The 17,459-nt window shown below is 43.6% G+C and overlaps 3 protein-coding genes across 4 annotated transcripts; 1 reads left to right on the forward strand and 2 right to left on the reverse strand.

The window, feature by feature from the left end:
- Positions 1–122: 122 nt before the first annotated feature.
- fetub (fetuin B) lies at positions 123–3,134 on the reverse strand. The gene is made up of 7 exons (XM_085927854.1): positions 2,873–3,134; positions 2,675–2,788; positions 2,510–2,597; positions 2,259–2,425; positions 2,038–2,148; positions 1,860–1,946; positions 123–1,537 (listed from the first exon to the last, which is right to left on the reverse strand). Exons 1-7 carry the CDS (start codon positions 3,086–3,088, stop codon positions 803–805), a joined length of 1,518 nt encoding a protein of 505 aa, XP_085783980.1. The 5' UTR covers positions 3,089–3,134; the 3' UTR covers positions 123–802.
- Positions 3,135–5,522: 2,388 nt separating this feature from the next.
- On the forward strand, positions 5,523–7,939 carry LOC147046780 (regulator of G protein signaling 4-like). 2 transcript variants are annotated; one of them, XM_085927856.1, is made up of 6 exons: positions 5,523–5,629; positions 5,738–5,842; positions 6,432–6,496; positions 7,138–7,301; positions 7,369–7,658; positions 7,827–7,937. In XM_085927856.1, the coding sequence occupies exons 1-5, from the start codon at positions 5,586–5,588 to the stop codon at positions 7,609–7,611; spliced, it is 621 nt and encodes a 206-aa protein (XP_085783982.1). In that variant the 5' UTR covers positions 5,523–5,585; the 3' UTR covers positions 7,612–7,658; positions 7,827–7,937. The 2 variants fall into 2 exon arrangements, with proteins under 2 accessions (XP_085783982.1, XP_085783981.1); XM_085927855.1 differs by having other exon boundaries at positions 7,369–7,939.
- A 2,147-nt stretch (positions 7,940–10,086) lies between these two features.
- Positions 10,087–14,553, reverse strand: LOC147046781 (regulator of G protein signaling 5-like). Its single transcript, XM_085928028.1, has 5 exons — positions 14,431–14,553; positions 13,668–13,781; positions 13,106–13,167; positions 11,615–11,781; positions 10,087–11,540 (listed from the first exon to the last, which is right to left on the reverse strand). Exons 1-5 carry the CDS (start codon positions 14,472–14,474, stop codon positions 11,376–11,378), a joined length of 552 nt encoding a protein of 183 aa, XP_085784154.1. The 5' UTR covers positions 14,475–14,553; the 3' UTR covers positions 10,087–11,375.
- Between the last annotated feature and the right edge of the window lie 2,906 nt (positions 14,554–17,459).

Below are 17,459 nucleotides of genomic sequence, written 5' to 3' on the forward strand. Positions count from 1 at the left end.
GAAGCGCCCGCCACAAATGCGTCTATGAGCTGGGATCGTTTGATAATGCAGCAGTTATCTGCCCATCTGTGTTACCCAGATGTAGAACTCCCCCCCTCAAGGTGCTCAAATAAAAGTGGAAGTGGAGCAGCAATAGTTTATTTTCACACCACAGCTTTAGAATTGGTTGAAGCACCGCAGTGAACGTCGTGCTGAAGACTTGACTTGATGAAGAAGCTTGCATTCTTTCACAGGATCTTCTTGGGTCTAAACTGCTTAGTAGGCCTATCTAGTGGTGGGAAGTATCAAAGCAACGATTTTTCTCTGCTTGGAGTATTTTTACAAGGACTTTTTTGGTTTTATTTGCACTTTTTACGACTTATTTTGGTCAAATGGACATGTAACTATTTGAAACCTGCAAGGGAATGAAACCCCAACAAATAAGGAAAAATCTATTAAATGCTAGCCAATGTTAGGCTGACATCTTGTGTACAGATTTTGAACTACAGAGAAAATGATTCAAGCGCTGTCCCCCACAATGAACAATGCCAAGGTTGTGGATTTACTGCATATTGAGGCACAAGTTCTAACATAAAAATATTTGTTATGTTTCAATGTTCAAAATCCAATTATCCACGATCAATGAGGGATTACTGGATTCAGTTTTAATTTTCAATATGCTCTAGGCCAGTAAAAACAGAAAAGTGGTGGTCACTGAAAAGAACATGAGTTCATGTTACTTTCAAGCATCAGCTGCGTATTTCTGTTATTCTTTACTGATATTGTGCAACCAAGAGGAGATGAAGTATCCCAAGAACGCCATCTAGGCGGCGGCCTTAAACATGGGGTCTTCTGCAAAGAGTTCCCCCACCAGCGTTGCGCGTACTACTGGTGCAGCACACTGAGATGAAACCGAAGCGGGGAAGGACCGAATGCTCGGTTGCATCTCACCGGGGATCTGCGGATCGGGGACCAGAGGCAGCACGACCGCCTCTTCTCCTGCAGGTACATCGGGCGAGGAAGGTGCGCTCGTGGCTTGGTCCAAGGCCGGCAATACCCTGACGACGCCCTCTGGATTGTCGTGGGACGTTGTCTCATGCTCGTGCGCGTGATGATGATGATGATGCTCGTGCTCGTGTAAGTGAGCGTGCTTGTGGTCGTGGTCCAGAGCAAGTTCGTGGTCGTGCTCGTGCGTGTGCACACCTTCTTCATGCTTGTAGTTATGGTGTTGGTTGGGTGAGTCGCCACTATGATCGTGCGCCTTGGCGTGGTGAGTGTGCACGTGATCATGCCCATGGCCGTGGTCGTGGGAGTGGTCGTGTGCGTGCCTGTGGGCGCTTCCCCCGTGATGGTCATGGGTGTGGTGGTGCTCGCTGTCCTCGACGTGCTGACTTTTGTGGTGAGCGTGGCTCTTAGTGTGGTCGTGGATGTGGTCGTGCGTGTGCGCAGAATCTGCGGCGTGTGCTTGGTCGTGGCCGTCGCTGTGCGGGTGCGTGTCGTTGTGAACGTGATCGATCTCTGCGCCCAAATAGTGGACTTTCTTCTCTCGCTCAGCAGCCTGGGGGGGTCGGTAGGTCAATGTCTCCGTTCAAATGGCAAACACCAAAGTACACGTGCAAATTAAATCAATCCATAATCGATAACATTTGTTCAAACATTCTGGCAGGGAGGTTCAGTCACCATCTTTCAATATTATGAGGTAATAACTTTTGCCACTTTTACCATACAAGCCCATTTGATAAGGTCAAAAGTCATCCTCTTTATTTGGAAATGATTTGATGCAAATAAAATGTTATTTGATTCATCAATAAAAGAATCGATGCTCAAAATATTGAATAGTGACAGCCTCAAGAAGCTAAACTGGTGTTTTATGGCCTTACCTCGGGCTCATAGATTTCACACGCTACGCTGACCTCACCATCACCAGCAGGAGTGTGGTAGTGGGAGGCCTTGCAGAAACCTTTGTGCTAAAGGGAGAAAGAAAAACACAAAAGACATGCAAAAATGAAAAAAATGGAGTAGGGTGGTGAAAGATTCGACGAGCTCGTCTTGACTGACAGAAAACTCGCACTCCATGAGTGGGCAGTTGTCCGTCCTTGTTTCTTTGTTGTTGGGGCAGGTCGTCTCCTGGATGCTGTACTCTACGTGGTAATACATTCCCATGGCCATCTGGACAAAATAGCAAGCAACTTGAATGAGTGGCCAGCACAGAGAAGGTGGCTTTTTCAAATGATCTATAGTTGTAAAAGAGATAACAACTGATTTGTGTGAGGTCGTACCCCTGATGTGGCTCGGCTGATATTCAGCAGAGCAAATCGATTGGCCAATCCGCTCTCGTTGTTGAACTTCTTCAGGGATTCCGAGACGGTCTTCTGAACCTCAGCGTTATCGAAACTCTCATAAGTTGAACAGTCTGGACATAATAGCGTCACTCTCTCTGCGGGCACTAAAACAAAATAAAATAAAAAAAAGTGTCTTTGTTGGCTTCCAGAAAGAAAACTGAGGTGTGAAAATGAAAGTTAAAAGTGACCTGGTCTGATGACGCAGTTGTACTTGTAGAGGCGCACCACCCTGTGCACCCTGTTCATGTAGATGGCTGCTTTGCACTGGCCGTACACCTGAACCACAACAAGATTGACATTGAAAATGGCTGGCTGCTATCGGAGCAAAAGCCAAATTTGGTCTTGCTACTAACAGGTGTTTGTTCCGTGGGGCGAGCCTCGCAGTCCTTCCAGTCCTTTCTGCTGAGCACGCTGCAGTTGGTCTCCACAACATCCAAGGTCAGATAGAAGACGATGCCCGTCTCTCCCTGAAACGTACGGCGGACGATGATGAATTCAACTCTTTTTTTTCTCCCTGAATCACGGACATTAGAACAAGCGACGAGTCTCACGTGTTTGGTGGAGTGTGCGTTGGATAAGCGATGGAGGCTCAGGATGTAGCCCTCCCGCCGCTCTTGGTTAATCTTGCTAAGAGCTTCCTTGGCGGCACCCAGGGCCACGGCATCTTCACAAGACTCCATGGCCATGGCGTCCTGGTCCACCGGTGCACCTCGGATGTGCACGCAGCCCAAAGCCAGCAGCAATGACAACAGGCAAGACTTCATCATGGTGCAGGGGTCTCCCTTGAGTCAGAGAGATGTGCCAAGAAGTAGATGGGCCACTTTTATATTCCGCAGCCCCCGGAGCCCCTCCAACACACACTCGTGGGCTGCTCCTTTGGGTAAATATAACCATTGAGCCTTTAACCCCTCTCACGAGACACTGTCCAATCAGGCTCCATCTGCTGATTGATCCACTCTTGCTCATCAACATACAGACTTGCATAAGAGAGCTTATCTGCAACAAATGACCCGATCTACTCACGGAATTCAATCGAGACCCCAAACCGGTTATCAGGTGCGATAATTGGCTTTGAAATCAAAATTCTAAATTGGTTTTATTCTGTTACACAATCAGAGTAGCACGTCACATTGCATACTGTGTGTAAAATAAAAAGGAGAGACAGCATTCTGGGCTTCAGAGTACATGGTACATGTGTGCATATGCATGTCCACTTGATAACCTTACTGACATCTGCACAAACAAGGCTGAAAATTGGGGCCGGCTCTACGCAGGGGCAAGAGTCTAACAGACTGAGGACAAATGAGCCAGCGGTGTTTGCCGGACTCCTACGTGAAGCCCCGCCCCTCTGCACAGTTTGTTTCAAACTGCTCAGGGAAATAATTTAAAAAAAAAGAATTCAATAAATAAATCAATACAAATCCGTCCATTCCATTTTCTAATAGGGCTGCACCTAAAACAGGCCGGATTGGCGCCCTTGAGGATGGGAGCTGGTGACCCCTGGTGTGAAAGGAAGCTAGCTGTCTTGCAAATAGTGTCAAGAGCTCTTTTGTAACGCTAGGGGGCTCTACTGCACTAAGTGTTTTGTCTTGCTGCAAACGCAACCACTGACGTGCATCTGAAAAGTCAGAAGCTCATTCACATGTTGATGAGCAAGAAACTTGCGGTGCAATGACTTGAGTAAACTCCGAAATTCTTTTTTAAATGTATGAAACATGTTTGACACCCCTGTATGAGACATAATGAGACTCCCACCCTACACTATGCTGATCCACCTTCATTATTGGACACAATTTTGACATGCTGCTTGTTATGTCAAAGTGCATCTTGCTTTCAAAGAGTCCATTGGCTACTTTTTAAATGTGGTGCTAGTGCCTCATCAGATGACAAAAAAAAAAAGAAAACAAAATGAAAAAAAATCACTTCTGGTTTTTCTCCTTGGTTAGATGAATTGGAAAGATGATCGAATCCCGAGCATCATTTTTTAAATGCCCCATCTGTGTTTGATATGAACACAGAGAGAAAAGGTGTCCTGGACAACCCTTGCAGAGCAGAGCAGAGCTCCTGGTGCACCCTGTCCCATCCATTATTTGTGGAGGCCGGTCACATCAAAGCAGCGGAGGCCATGTGAACCTGCAGCACACATGCATGAAGTTCCCCACGTAGGCGCGTCACAACTCATCATTGTTCCGTGACGGATCGGGCCTCGTCTTCCATCAGGTCTGCTTTATGGGTCATTAGGGTAAAGCTGCAAACAAATGAATGAAAGTCACCTCAACCGTAAGCCTTCCTGGAAACTTCAAAACGTCTCATTGTTAGCAGCTGTGGAACTGAAGAGAGTAACCAAAAACACTTTGTGGTTCCGCTTTCAGAGAATGGCCCTGATTGACTTTTTTTTTTTAGGACAATACATTGACTTCTGCAGCACAGAACAAATCATTTGCCTCCAAATGACGTCACGCTTTTGAACAAAGGAGAGGAAATTCCACATCAATTTATCGATCACAAACAACTGATTCGGCAGATGGAAATGAGCTCTGAATAATTGACCAAAGTGTTAAATGAGTCAAATAGTGTGCCGATAGCTCTACTAACAATATTCTCAGTTTTGTGTTCGACTCTGCTTTTGAGTGCAGAAGATAATAATTCTGCTAACCACCAAAACAACTGTTCAAGCATTTTTCGTTTGCATTCCTGCTTTAAATCAGAACCTCTGGCAGCGCCGCGTGCACTAAATGCTCGCATGTGTTTCCAACAAAGAAATCGGAGATGCTTCCAGACGGCATCTAAGAGGACAAAAATGTTGAAGATGGAAGGTGCTCTTGTGCCTCTTTTTCAAAATCTTTGTTGATGCCAAAACTGCTTAAGAAAAGGGACTCATGAGGCCAGGGGTTGCCAATGCGGCCCCCCGAGGACCCCATTTGTAGCCCCCGGTGTGTGCATTTGATTGCTTTTTTAAACATTTGCATATCATGAAGCATCTTCTTCAAAAACAAAGCATTACACCAATTCTGATCTTAGCAAATATCCGACCGGTAAGAATAAACAACAGAGCATCTCTCCAAGGTCCTTCCTCAGCTTGCATTGCCCCCACCCCCAAGCGTCCGCTGGGATGATGTGCGCTCCTGAGGGGTGGAGAAAGCTTCAGCCCGCTGCCTTAAACGACTCATCGGTGTCATAAGCACCGCTTCCAGCCACCGAACCAATTTGCCCTTCTGTGTTCAAAAGAAAACAAACGGTGAAGCTTTGGGATCTTAACGTACCATGTGTAAAGGACTTGCAACACTTCCTGCAACATGCCTGAAAAGGTAAGCAACGTGTTTTATTCCATTTGGGGCAGATGCAAAGAAAAGATGCTGTTTTTTTTGTCAATCAAACAACCGAAATTGATATTTCTTTTGTCCTCTTTTGCACAGTGCCAAAGACATCAAACACAAAATAAGCTTCTTGCTTCACAAGCAAGAGTCTCAAGAAGTGGATCAAAAGCAGACAAAAGAAAAGAATGAAGAAGCTGCAGTAAGGTTGGTTGGAAGAACTTGAAGTCATCCACTTTTTCAAATGAGCCAAAGATATTCAAGGTGCACAGTCAGGTCACAAATAATGATGATGTCATTACGCTCAGGTCTAATATGAACAACTTATTGTGTTTACTTGGAGCGACGGAATCATTTTGTTATTGAATCCCGACTCAGCAGAAACACACACACAGCAAAGGTCTTTTTCTGGATGGGACTTTATAGAGTGCCTTTTGATGAGGAGGGCAAGAAAAACAGAAAAAAGTGTAAATAACTAAATCAATAATATCCTGATGCTGTTTATGTTTGTAAGTCCAATTTTTGATGATCAGAAACACTTGAAGACCATTTCTTTAAAGATGGCAAATCTATAAATGGATTGCCTCAGTTGATTTGCTGAGTAAAGTGCAAAAATCATTGATTGCCAGGTCGATGCAAGCTTATCGATCATCTGCACTGATCTTCCAGTCAAAGGTCCTCAGCAAACAAGAGACAGTATTTGTTCTATTCTGTACTAAATTGTATTCCAAACAGACAAAAATGTTGTTTTTTCCTGGCAATATGTTTATTAATGAAAAAGAAACATTTGTTTTAGGGTGCCAACTGCTGCCGAGGTGGAGAAATGGAAGGAATCGTTCAGCAATGTGATGAACTCTGAATGTGAGTTGGGGAAAAAAATTCTCCACATAAACGACACTTTTCTTCTTCTGTTTTTGTACGCAAAGTACTTGAGGATATCAACTGATTCCTACATGCTATTGTTTCCGGTGGCCTTAAAAACAAAACCTAAAGACGGGAAAACTTCATATGTTCTCGTGCTCCGCTTCTCTGCTACGTGGCGCTACGCACTACTGGATGCTCCCTGGGGGCTTTGCAGCTAGTGTGTGTGTGTGTGTGTGTGTGTGTGTGTGTGTGTGTGTTTGTGTATGTGTGTGCGTGTGTTTGTGTGCGTAAGAGCAACGGCCTTACAGCAAACCAACTCAGATGTGACCTGCTTCTTCCATGACCACAATCACTTGAATGTCCTGACACGTTTTCCAAATCTTTTCAGGCCATGACATGGAATTCACTCTAGACTTTCTGTTGGATACTCTTGATCATGTTAAATGCATGTGTATTGTTTCAGAAAAAGAAATAAATCAGGCTTTGGCGCAGCTAAAACATTTGGATTCTGCAGGTCAAAGGTCACAGTCATAGTGCAAAAATTTAGCCTGGTCTGATTTCTTTTAATCTCATTAAAGAGATGTGTGTAGACTTTTTTTTTTTTATCCATTATATTATGTATTTAATCTCTTTGTTAGTGGGTCGTGCAGTGTTTATGAGCTTCCTGAGGTCAGAGTTCAGCCAAGAGAACATGCAGTTCTGGCTTGCTTGTGAGGACTTCAAGAACACTCCAGCATGCCAGTTGGAGAAGAAAGCAAAGTCCATCTACGGGCAGTATGTGGCCCAAGACGCTCCAAACGAGGTAACGGCAAGAGAATTGTCGCTGCCTATTGTTCCAGCCACACTCTTGACACACCCGTCTGTCGCAGGTGAACCTGGAAGGTGTGACCAGAGAGGAAACACGCCACAACGTCATGAGCGCCTCTCCCCAATGTTTTGATGAGGCTCAGAGGAGGATCTACCTCTTGATGGAGAAAGACTCCTACAGACGTTTCCTGCACTCCAAGTGGATCTTTGATTCGAGTCAGGCCAACGCTTCTATTGTGCGGAAGAAACCAAAAAGTGACTGCGCTGCGGTGGCGAGCGGGCAGGAACTGGCGGGCGGTGCCTAGACGGGAAGGAAGACGGGAAAAACCTTTCAACAACTTGCATGCAAGAAGTCAGTCGTGCCGTTAGCGAGGTTTCAAGAGCACATTTTGTTGTTTAGAGAAGAAAGAAATCCTCAAGTGCAGCTTACCTAGTCAGCGTTTCATTATTGCCAGTAAAACATTTGTTGTTATTGCTGGAAAGCCCTCATACTTTCCTTTTTGTGTGCTTTGTGTTGTAGGAATTTAGTGAAGACATACAACTAATGCTTCGGATGATTTTGCAAGATGGATTACTCATTTAAGGAGACCTTTTGTAAATCAAAATATAACATCAATTGATTTGAACATAACGTTGCATGATTATTTCACAATAAAAAATACATTTGCCAATGTAACTTTTATTTTAATAACTGCTCTTGTGTGTGTGTTTGTGTGTGTGTGTGTGTGTGTGTGTATATACAAATAAAATAAACAAAAGTCATGCATTGATGACATTGGGGTATTTTTTTGGTTATGTAGTCGCAACTCATGTCTTTAATTCCCATTGGGGATGGAAAAAAAAAAGATCTGTTTAGATCTCATTGAAACAATTGTTATGCAACTTGGAACTTGATGTGAATTTCTTTATCAATGTGACGAAAAAACAATTCGTTCAAGTGATCTGAAATGAAAATAGTTGACTTTATAATTTGAAGTGAATAATTCTATCCGTTTTTTTCTTTGCTACACTTCTTGACAGTATCGTGGTACACATAACACACATCTGAGTATTGCAAAGGACCTGCCTGCATTCAACATAAATGAAGAAGACACAGAACAGAAAGCACGCTGCGCCGCCACCATGTGCTTCTTGTTTCTTGTTTGCCGGCAGCTCGAATAGATAATGCTTGATCGGCCGCAGAGCGGCAGAGCTCGATCCGACATTAACTGGCTTATCACTGGATGTTCTCTTTTGCCTCCCCAGCATCAAGCCGCTAATGAAATCCCGACAGGATCTGGCCCCTTAATGTAATCATCTGTGCAAGGCAGCACGTACGCTCGGGGGCAGCACGCGCTGCCACCTGTGCGCTCCACACGTGTCCAGCGTGACCCACCTGGGACAGACACATCCAAATGACGTGCAGCTGCTGTGTCCAAAGCTCTTTTGTGTCTCTCCTTTCGCTTTGATGGTAAACACTGCAGGACTGAGGTGCCACAATTTGCAATAAGTAAATGTCATCAACCATTGACTGTTTGGTGTTATCAGATCATTCGTTCTCCTGCTCACCGGCCAGCCGGCAAAGCAGCTGACGGGAACAGAGGGCAATTTAGTCCGCATCGTTGCGTCCATCCGTCTGTCTTGAATCGTCTCTCAACCGATTTGCCTCCTATTTCGTAGTCCACAATAACAGATGACGTCTTTGCTAAAAGCTCGGAGGCCTCTGCAACAATGTGTCAAGGCTGACGTCATTGTCATCTTCAACGAGCCACCGAGGCAACATTCGGACTTTGATCGAAGCTGGATTATGTCATCCCCTTTTACATTTAATTCAATCTATTTAATCGCGTTCTCTTCAGGCTAAATGTACATGATATGAAAAACAAACAAGTGGTTCACCATGTCGTTAACCCCCCTGTGACACCCGGAGGAATGTGAGATTTTCCAACGTCTTCTTGGAAAAGACGTAGGATGTGAGCAGGCGAGCCTCCGACGATGTTTGTGTTGGCCGACTCTCTCTGTCACATCTGTTTCCGTTCTGTTATTCACTCATCAAATGGAGTATGAAAAAAATGACAACTGGGACATATTCTCATGAAGCAAGTGTAATGGATTAGATCATCATTTTTCCATTCAAAATAAGATGAAGATCGAATGGAACATCATGTCACATAAGTGCGACAACATCGTTAATTTCTCCAATTTGTTCAATATTATTTGCTGGCATCACGTCCATTTTAGGAGAAAAGTGAAACCGAGTTTTTAGCAAGCTGCTTTTAATTATGCTCACTCTGTGCTTGAAACATAACAAATATGTCTTCAACATGACATCATGCAAATGCTATGTTGGAATTAGGGGAAAAAAAAATATCCATCCATCCATCCATCCATCCATCCATCCATCCATCCATCCATCCATCCATCCATCCATCCATCCATCCATCCATCCATCCATCCATCCATCCATCCATCCATCCATCCATCCATCCATCCATCCATCCATCCATCCATCCATCCGCGACAATGCCCAGCCTCATGTGGCAAGAGTATGCAGACAGTTTCTGGAGGATGAAGGAAGGAATTGACCTTTTGTTCCTGAGACAATAAACTGTCCATATCAGTAAAGATATCGAACTTTTTTTTTCACCATTGAAATCTGATGTGTTTTCAAAGTGTTCCTTTAATTTTTTTGAGCAGTGTATATAAAAGCCCCGTCAATCACAGAGCCGTCATTTTGTATTCTGAATAAGTTAGCCACAACAAATCCATATTTACACATCAAATAAATCCATCTTCACAAGTAGTATGCAGATTGATATTTATGTGCTCATCTCCAAGACGTACATGCACCATTTGCTGACATCATCATTCATCATTCTCAACGGCCTATATTCGGGCCGATATTCTGGCCTGTTACCGATGGCAACATACTGGCTAATCTGTGCCATCAGCTCACAACAAAAAGGACTTGACAAATGGTGAATATAGTGAATATGCAAATCATAATATTGTGTTGAGTACAGCGTTACTTCTTTGGTAATACAAAAAAAAAAGATTACATACATGTATGTGTATGATCACACACTTTAAATGACTCCGTAAATCAACCTATAGGGAATAAATAGTTTTAAAGCGCAAAGAGTATATAATAGTTACGTTTGTATATCATCAAGCTTGAATTTTATTTTTCGTTCTGGACAATGTTATCGAAAGCATCGGTAGGGATGACAGCATCCGAATCGGAAATCTGTTTGCGGGTGTATTGAGTAAGGGCACAAAAAAGGATTGGATACAATGTCAATAAAAGCGCATGGGAAACAAACACCACTCCGGGTCGCTAATATCTTTGTGTATACTGGAGAAAACCATCTGGCCACACGGTTGCCTTCTTCCAAGATGCCCTCCCACGGCTTTTCCCAGCCAAGCAACATGCAGTTTGGTGGCAGCCGAGGAGCTGGACCACTGAGACAACTTGCCAGCACTCTTCTCAAGGAAGGCTCTCGCAGGAGCCCAAATAGGAGCGCGGTGGACAGAAATGTGTGTGTGTGAGTGTGTGTGTGTGTGTGTGTGTGTGTGTGTGTGTGTGAGAAAACGGAAAGTGGAAAAGACAAATGCTAAACAGCAGGTTCTCTACCATGTAAGATACGTTGGGATTTTTTTTTTAATCTATGCTGTGTTTGTTTTTGAAGGACTTACAAAATGTGGTTTTGTCATCCACATCTAGTTTGGATGCAAAGATCGACCTCATTTCGAATTCTCTTCTTCATGAGAGTCGATTGGCGTCAACTTTGTCTAAATATTGATTTTGATGAAAGGTTCTGTTCCATGGGGAATACAATTTGGGGGCGATGATCCGTTTTGGTTTGAGCTGCTCGCTTGTTTATGACTTCAATATCAGTATCATTGCTTTTTATTTTACACCCAAATTGTTCATTTGAGTTTTCTCACATTTTGTACCAATTTGGAAAATTTTTTTTTCTTGAGTTTAGCACTTAAAGAAGTTCATTGAATTGTTGTTAATTTTAAATTTCAATTGTTAATTGATGATTTTTGGAGCGAAACACGAATTGAGTCAGTCTCGGGCTGGCCTTTAGTTGACCAAGAGCTCCTGGTACTGTTCAGACCTCAAGAAGCGACCGAAGGAGTCTTTCTCCATCAAGGCGTAGATTCTCTTTTGGGCCAGGTCAAAGGTTTCGGGAGAAAGATTCACCAAATTCCTCAGAGTCACATCCTTGGTGAAATGGTCAATGTTGACCTGTGGCAGGAGACCAAAGAGTCAAACTCAGTAAGTTGTTTGTGGCTCGAGAGCTGAATGGAAGCCCGACTGACCTCTTTGGGGCCCTCCGACTGAATGTAGTCTTCGTAGATCATTTTTGCCTTGGCGGCCATCTTCTCCAAATTCTTGGTCTTCTTGAAATCCTCGCAGGCCATCCAGAACTCGATATTCTCATCACTGAACTCAGACTGAAGGAAGGCACGGAAAGTAGCCAGACCATCTAACAGACAGAGAGGGAAAAATATTAAACGTGCATACTCCCGATAATCATTACCTGGCCCCTTTCGAATATGTTTGACACGATAAAAACTTATCCTGGATCTCAAATGATTTGCTCACTAAATGACTTTTGCTTGGAAAAGACCCAGCCGAGTGTCGGTCTCGGCAAAACGTGAACACTTATCGAGTTCAAACAATGTTTCGAGCAAATTTAGTCATGATAAGCTTTGAATGTTTGGCAGTCACGAAAGCAAACAAGTTGATTTGGAAAGAAATACACGCTGTTTGTTTTGCCAACGTCGTCCAGAAGCAACACAAACTCAGTTGATTATACAGCAAAGGTTCCATTGTCTGATCAAGGCTGCGCTGGGCATGATAAGCCTTCTGCCTGCCGCCCCCCTCCCTCCGCCTTTTATCTGTCATCTCCACCACCGTAATGGCTGGCTGGCTTTTAAATAGCAATCAAGCTGCACGCACGCACGCCTGTTGACAAGCTGCTCATAGAAGCAAACAAAAAAATCCGTTCACACTTGTAACCTATATAAGGCTCAACAATATGTGTGGAGGCAGCTGATTGTGAAATTGGTCGACAGCTATTTGCGAACGTCCGCTGACCCTCGGCTGCCGAGGATCGCAGTGAAGTTTGTGGGCTGCCCTCCGCCGACTTGGCCGTCACCTCTCGGACCCGCTGCCCTCTTGGCAGGCGCTCCGAGACATGACCAGCCAGAACAAATCCACTTTAAGTCAAGTTGGAGCTGCTGTTCAGTTGAAATGAACTATTCCAATTCTGAATTTATAAGCGTAACAGACGCAGCCGCCACGGAGCAATCCATATAAATCAAGAGTGTACGTCTCCACAAAATAAATTTCTCTGCTCCCATCGGTGCAAAAGAAACATTTTGAAAGGTCTTCTGCCGAGTTGAAGTGCCTTTCGCAACCTCTCATATCATACAAACACATTGAATTAAAGAGTTTGCGAGTGTCGCAAATAACAAAGTTATTTGTAAAACTTTTTCAAAAGAACAAAGAGGATTTGTGTCGGGTCAATTCAAATCATTCACGTGATAGTGTCTTTAGTAAAAATGAAAATCAATTTGGCAGGCTGTTTATAGCCTAATGGGCTCCAAATTCAAAGGAACCCTCGTCATTGTAAACACTCTCACGGACAGACGGACAGCAGACCTCGACAAGGCATTATTTCGTGTTGGCCAATGGCCAAGATCAGATGTTGTATAATCTTTGAGCAACTTTTGAAACAGTCAAGAGTCTTCACGTCTGGTTCAACGAACGAGTCGAGCTCCTGTGAAGCTGATAAGCGCACTTACAGTTGTTGTTCAGGACTCGCTCCAGACTCTCACGCCACTGGGAGGCCTCCTCACACGAAGGTCTGCGCACACAAAAACAGCAGGATTTGTTCAAAAATAAATAAAAGCGTTTGTCTACACATTCTGAAATGGGCCGTGCAAATGAAACAAAACCAAAAGACAAAATGCTGCTGCTGCTTTCTTGTTGCAACCTTTGAGAGACGTGACCATTCAAGTGTTTGTTCTGAGAGGGTTTGTGTGGAAATTGAAAGTTCCAAGACCGACACGGTCCATTCTGACACCGTTCGGAAAATTTGGTGTTACACCTTTAGCAGGACGATATTCATATTTTGTAATGAGCAAATGGTAAACAGCTCTGCTTTTTTACAAAATGATTTGCACTGAGTGACAATGCAGCCAATACATTGAAAGCGCAGAAGAAATATTTAGCAAAAACACAAAGACTTAAAAAATACTGCCTTTTGCTTTGTGTTTGGGTTCGGTCTTGCCACTTGGCCAAACGTGAGCAAACCTGACAACCATCTTGTCGGCTACACAAAGGTGAGGAGGAGAAAATGGTTACTTGTGGAGCTTCTCTGGCTTCTTCTCGCTTTTCTCCGGGTAGGGGATGATGAGGTCGATTGCATTTTCCGGCTTTTGAAGCAAAACTCCCAATTTGGACTTAATCTCCTTGGCCCTGTAAAACATGAAGCAGAGGCACAGGTTACAGCTTGTGCAGATACTTTTTGTTTGTGTGTGTTTATCAGACTTAATATTATCAATACTCAAGGTGAAATCCAATTGTTGCACTGTACACACAGAACCAGATTGCGCACGTGCCGGGAGCGATATCGGCATGGAAAGGACACGTAAACGGTGCTGATCGTCTTGAGATTACTCAAGAGCACCTCGACAGCAGGAAGCAGAAACGGACCTCTCCAACAAATAGTTGCCGTTTTAAATTTTTTCCACAGCAGGACTTGAATGGGAACCCTTTCAAATTTGTTTGATCACTTCAGCGCTCACTGTGCTGTAAAAACCTATGATCAAAACATTTCATGGAACAAAAAATGACTCTAAATAACAAATATGTGGAATATGAAGCATAGTTAGGTCATTTTTCTCCCTGGAAAAAAGAACAACCTTTTTTTGTTCCCAGCAGGAACACCGCAGAATGTTTATCTTAAGATTGTCATATTTGATCTGCTAACTGAAGGCTTTTTGGAGAAGAGTGATTGACATTTAGGTGCCAAGATGCTTCTTTGAATTCTTCTCATTTTAGCGCTAAATCAAAGAAAGCAGATGAACCTCTAATGATGTAAAACTTGCGGGTGGGTCGGTCTTACCTTTCAAGGCAAGTTTGGGGCAGGGCAGCTAATCCTTTACACATTTTGCAGAAGTGGCAAAAAAGGTTGTTTTAGTCTTCACTGCTTTTGTCCAAAGTGAGCAGGAGAGTTCTTCTTGCGTTCTGGCCCAGGCTTTGAACATGCAGGGGGCTTTATGCAGCCCCCTCCCCCCCCCCCCCCCCTCCAATCTCCTTCCCTTCTCTGGGCTGCGGGCCAAAAGTGAAGCCAATCAGACTGGAATGTGTGCAGCCCTGGTGGCGGCAGTGCCTGGACAAAGCGGGACAGAGGAGGACAGAGGAGGACAGGTGTTTACGTGCAAACACCTTGGCAGGACTTCACATTCAGCATCCCTAATCACAGCGTCACGTCTACTTCTGGCAGACCTTCACCATTGAGGAACTCTTCCTAAAAAGTCTGAAATCATGATGTGATAGTTTCTTCTGATACGACTGATTTGACAACTGACTGAATGCTCGACTATTTTTTTGTGCGCTCGGGCCATGGAGGCTCTCAGCAGGCAGCAGGCTGAGAGGCTGACCTTTCCCCAGCGCTCACTCTGGGAAACTCCTCGACTGAGAAAGAAGTTGTTTCCCGACATTTTATATACAAACATGCGTCTTCAGTCGATAAGAAGCGACAACTTCAAATTGAATCAAAAGTAGAAAAACATTGAATGATGCCTGCTGAGATGTGAAATGTGCAATCATAAATATTATCCCAACAATTTAGTGTCACTTGCATTTATTAACCGTTAACTATATTTGCCAGATATGTAGAAGGCAACGTTGCTTCTGTCTTCCTGTATTTATGTTTCTTGTATTGTTGAAAATGTCGCAAACCTCGTTGACCATTTTCCATTTGATTGGCGTACTGTTGAGCATCCAACACACGTTTGCTTCGTGCTGGCGCTTTCCTGGAATGCACATCACTTTTCCAGTGTGTCTTTCCTTTCATCCATCCATGAATAATGAGGATTTCCCCATTTGCACCCCCCCATGCACTCCATGACAAAGTTTGAGCCAGATCACCTCCAGGCATTTTTATGGCACCGTCATATTGAAAAAAACGGTTTTGTGATGCTTTACGTCCAGGAATTAGTCGTGTATTCCCAGCTCAAAAGTCAAGATGGCTTTGCTGAATTGCTGACACAAGGTCGGCTGACTAATAAGTGTCGGGATTCTCACGGCTTGCAGCCCACACCGACGCGAGAGGAAATTAAACGTCTCTTCCCACAGCGCCATCAATTGTTTTCATGAAGATGTTTATTTGAAAGACCTTTTTGGATCAAACTTCTTACACAACGGAAGGGAAAAATCTACAACTACTGTTTAGCTCAGATTTACGACAGCTTTTGCCATTGCAAAGTCAAAACGGTAGAGAAAATAATTAGTAGTTATCTGGTCTTAGAGAAATAAATTGTATTCCTTTATTCAGAAGAAAAAGCCACCAGAGGTCAATTTGAAATACAGTTTTGTGGCCACTGTTACGTAAACGGAATACAGCAACCGCAATCATTTTTTGCATTTAAAATTAGACACGCCGAGTCTGGAGCTTAAACATTTGTTCATCTTGGCATTTGTGCATGTGGAATGTTCACACTGGAGTCACATGATACTTTGTAACAGGAACAAAGTATTTGTACTTGATTAGTTGCGAGCGCTGCAGCAGACATGATGAATCACGTAGGAGGTTGAGTCTGAGCGGAGGCATTCAATAAACAAAGTCCTCTGTGGAGTTGAAAAAAAGAAATACAAGTACATGTTCATGGCCGCAAGTATAATCCTCAGCCTCACGTTACAAGATCACAATGCAGGCGCATCTTGATCATTTGAATTACACAAGGTCTTATATTTTGATGAATAAATTCATTCAAGCGAGTGGCAAGAGAAAGGACAGAAGGTAGTGGCAAATTCTTATGAGCGGGGTATATGAGAGTGTCTGGAGGAGGGAATGACAACAGCACCACACTCCAAGCATGGGAAAGTTCCAAATGCAGGTCCCAAGTGGAAAGCCAATATTGAAATATGGAGAAAGCCAAAGTTCCTCTGAGGTCACATCCTCCGCCTTCTCATCATCGTTATGTGAGATTCAATTGGGTTAATTATAACGAGTAATGTGATTGAATATATTTTTTATATTCAATATATTTTATATTTTGCCACCTTTCACAGTAAGGACTGTGTTCTTTTTTCATCTTTGTGTACAGACAGCTGATGTAGTAGCAGTTTTGTCTTGTCTGCCCGTCCACAGGACATTCTCTACTTGGCCAGCTGACAGCTTCAAGATTTGAAGGTACTTTTTTAGACAATAGCCCTTGGTTGTCCTAAAGGTCAATTTGTATTTAACGGGCCAACCATCATTTTTTGTCTTGCCATGTTTTATATATTTTGAAATATGACTCGATTTACTGCGGTTTTGATGTCTTTTCATCTCTCTGCACTTTGGCCTTGACATCTCATCAACGTCACATTTCACGCTCTCTTGGTAAATCATGAGGCAAGCCGCTTGAGGAATGTCTCATCCGACGTCATCGTTTGCGAGAAGCATCCACCGCACAAAGCATTGGCGGCACTCTAGAAGGATTTCTTGAGGACAGTGCTCATAAACCTTCCACCCCCTCATAGGGCAAAACTCCACTTTGGGCTATGAGACAAATAGAGAAAAGGAAAAGCAAATGATTTCTACCTCCATGTGAAATCAAACGTGAGAATCAAAACTGCTGTATTGAAAACAATGAATGAAAGATGAAAATGCTTCACAAGAAATCAACACAACAGAGCAGACCGACGTCCCTCATCCTAAATACCCAATTAAGTGAATAAAGTCAAGTTAGGAACGTTCTCGTCGTGACCCTGTTAATCCGTAAGGAGACCGATCCTAACATTACATGCCAATCTTGTGGGTGGTAAAAGGATAAACCCGTGGCCCACTAATAACATGGTGGAGAGGGCGCCCAGACCATCGAGCATATCCTCCGAGAATGTGAATCAGAACACCCTAGAATGATTGGCTGTTTGACGTGACAAGCT

The sequence above is a fragment of the Syngnathus leptorhynchus genome, chromosome 13 (genome assembly GCF_054491065.1).
Source record: "Syngnathus leptorhynchus isolate UIUO chromosome 13, UIUO_Slep, whole genome shotgun sequence".
Lineage (NCBI taxonomy): Eukaryota > Metazoa > Chordata > Actinopteri > Syngnathiformes > Syngnathidae > Syngnathus > Syngnathus leptorhynchus.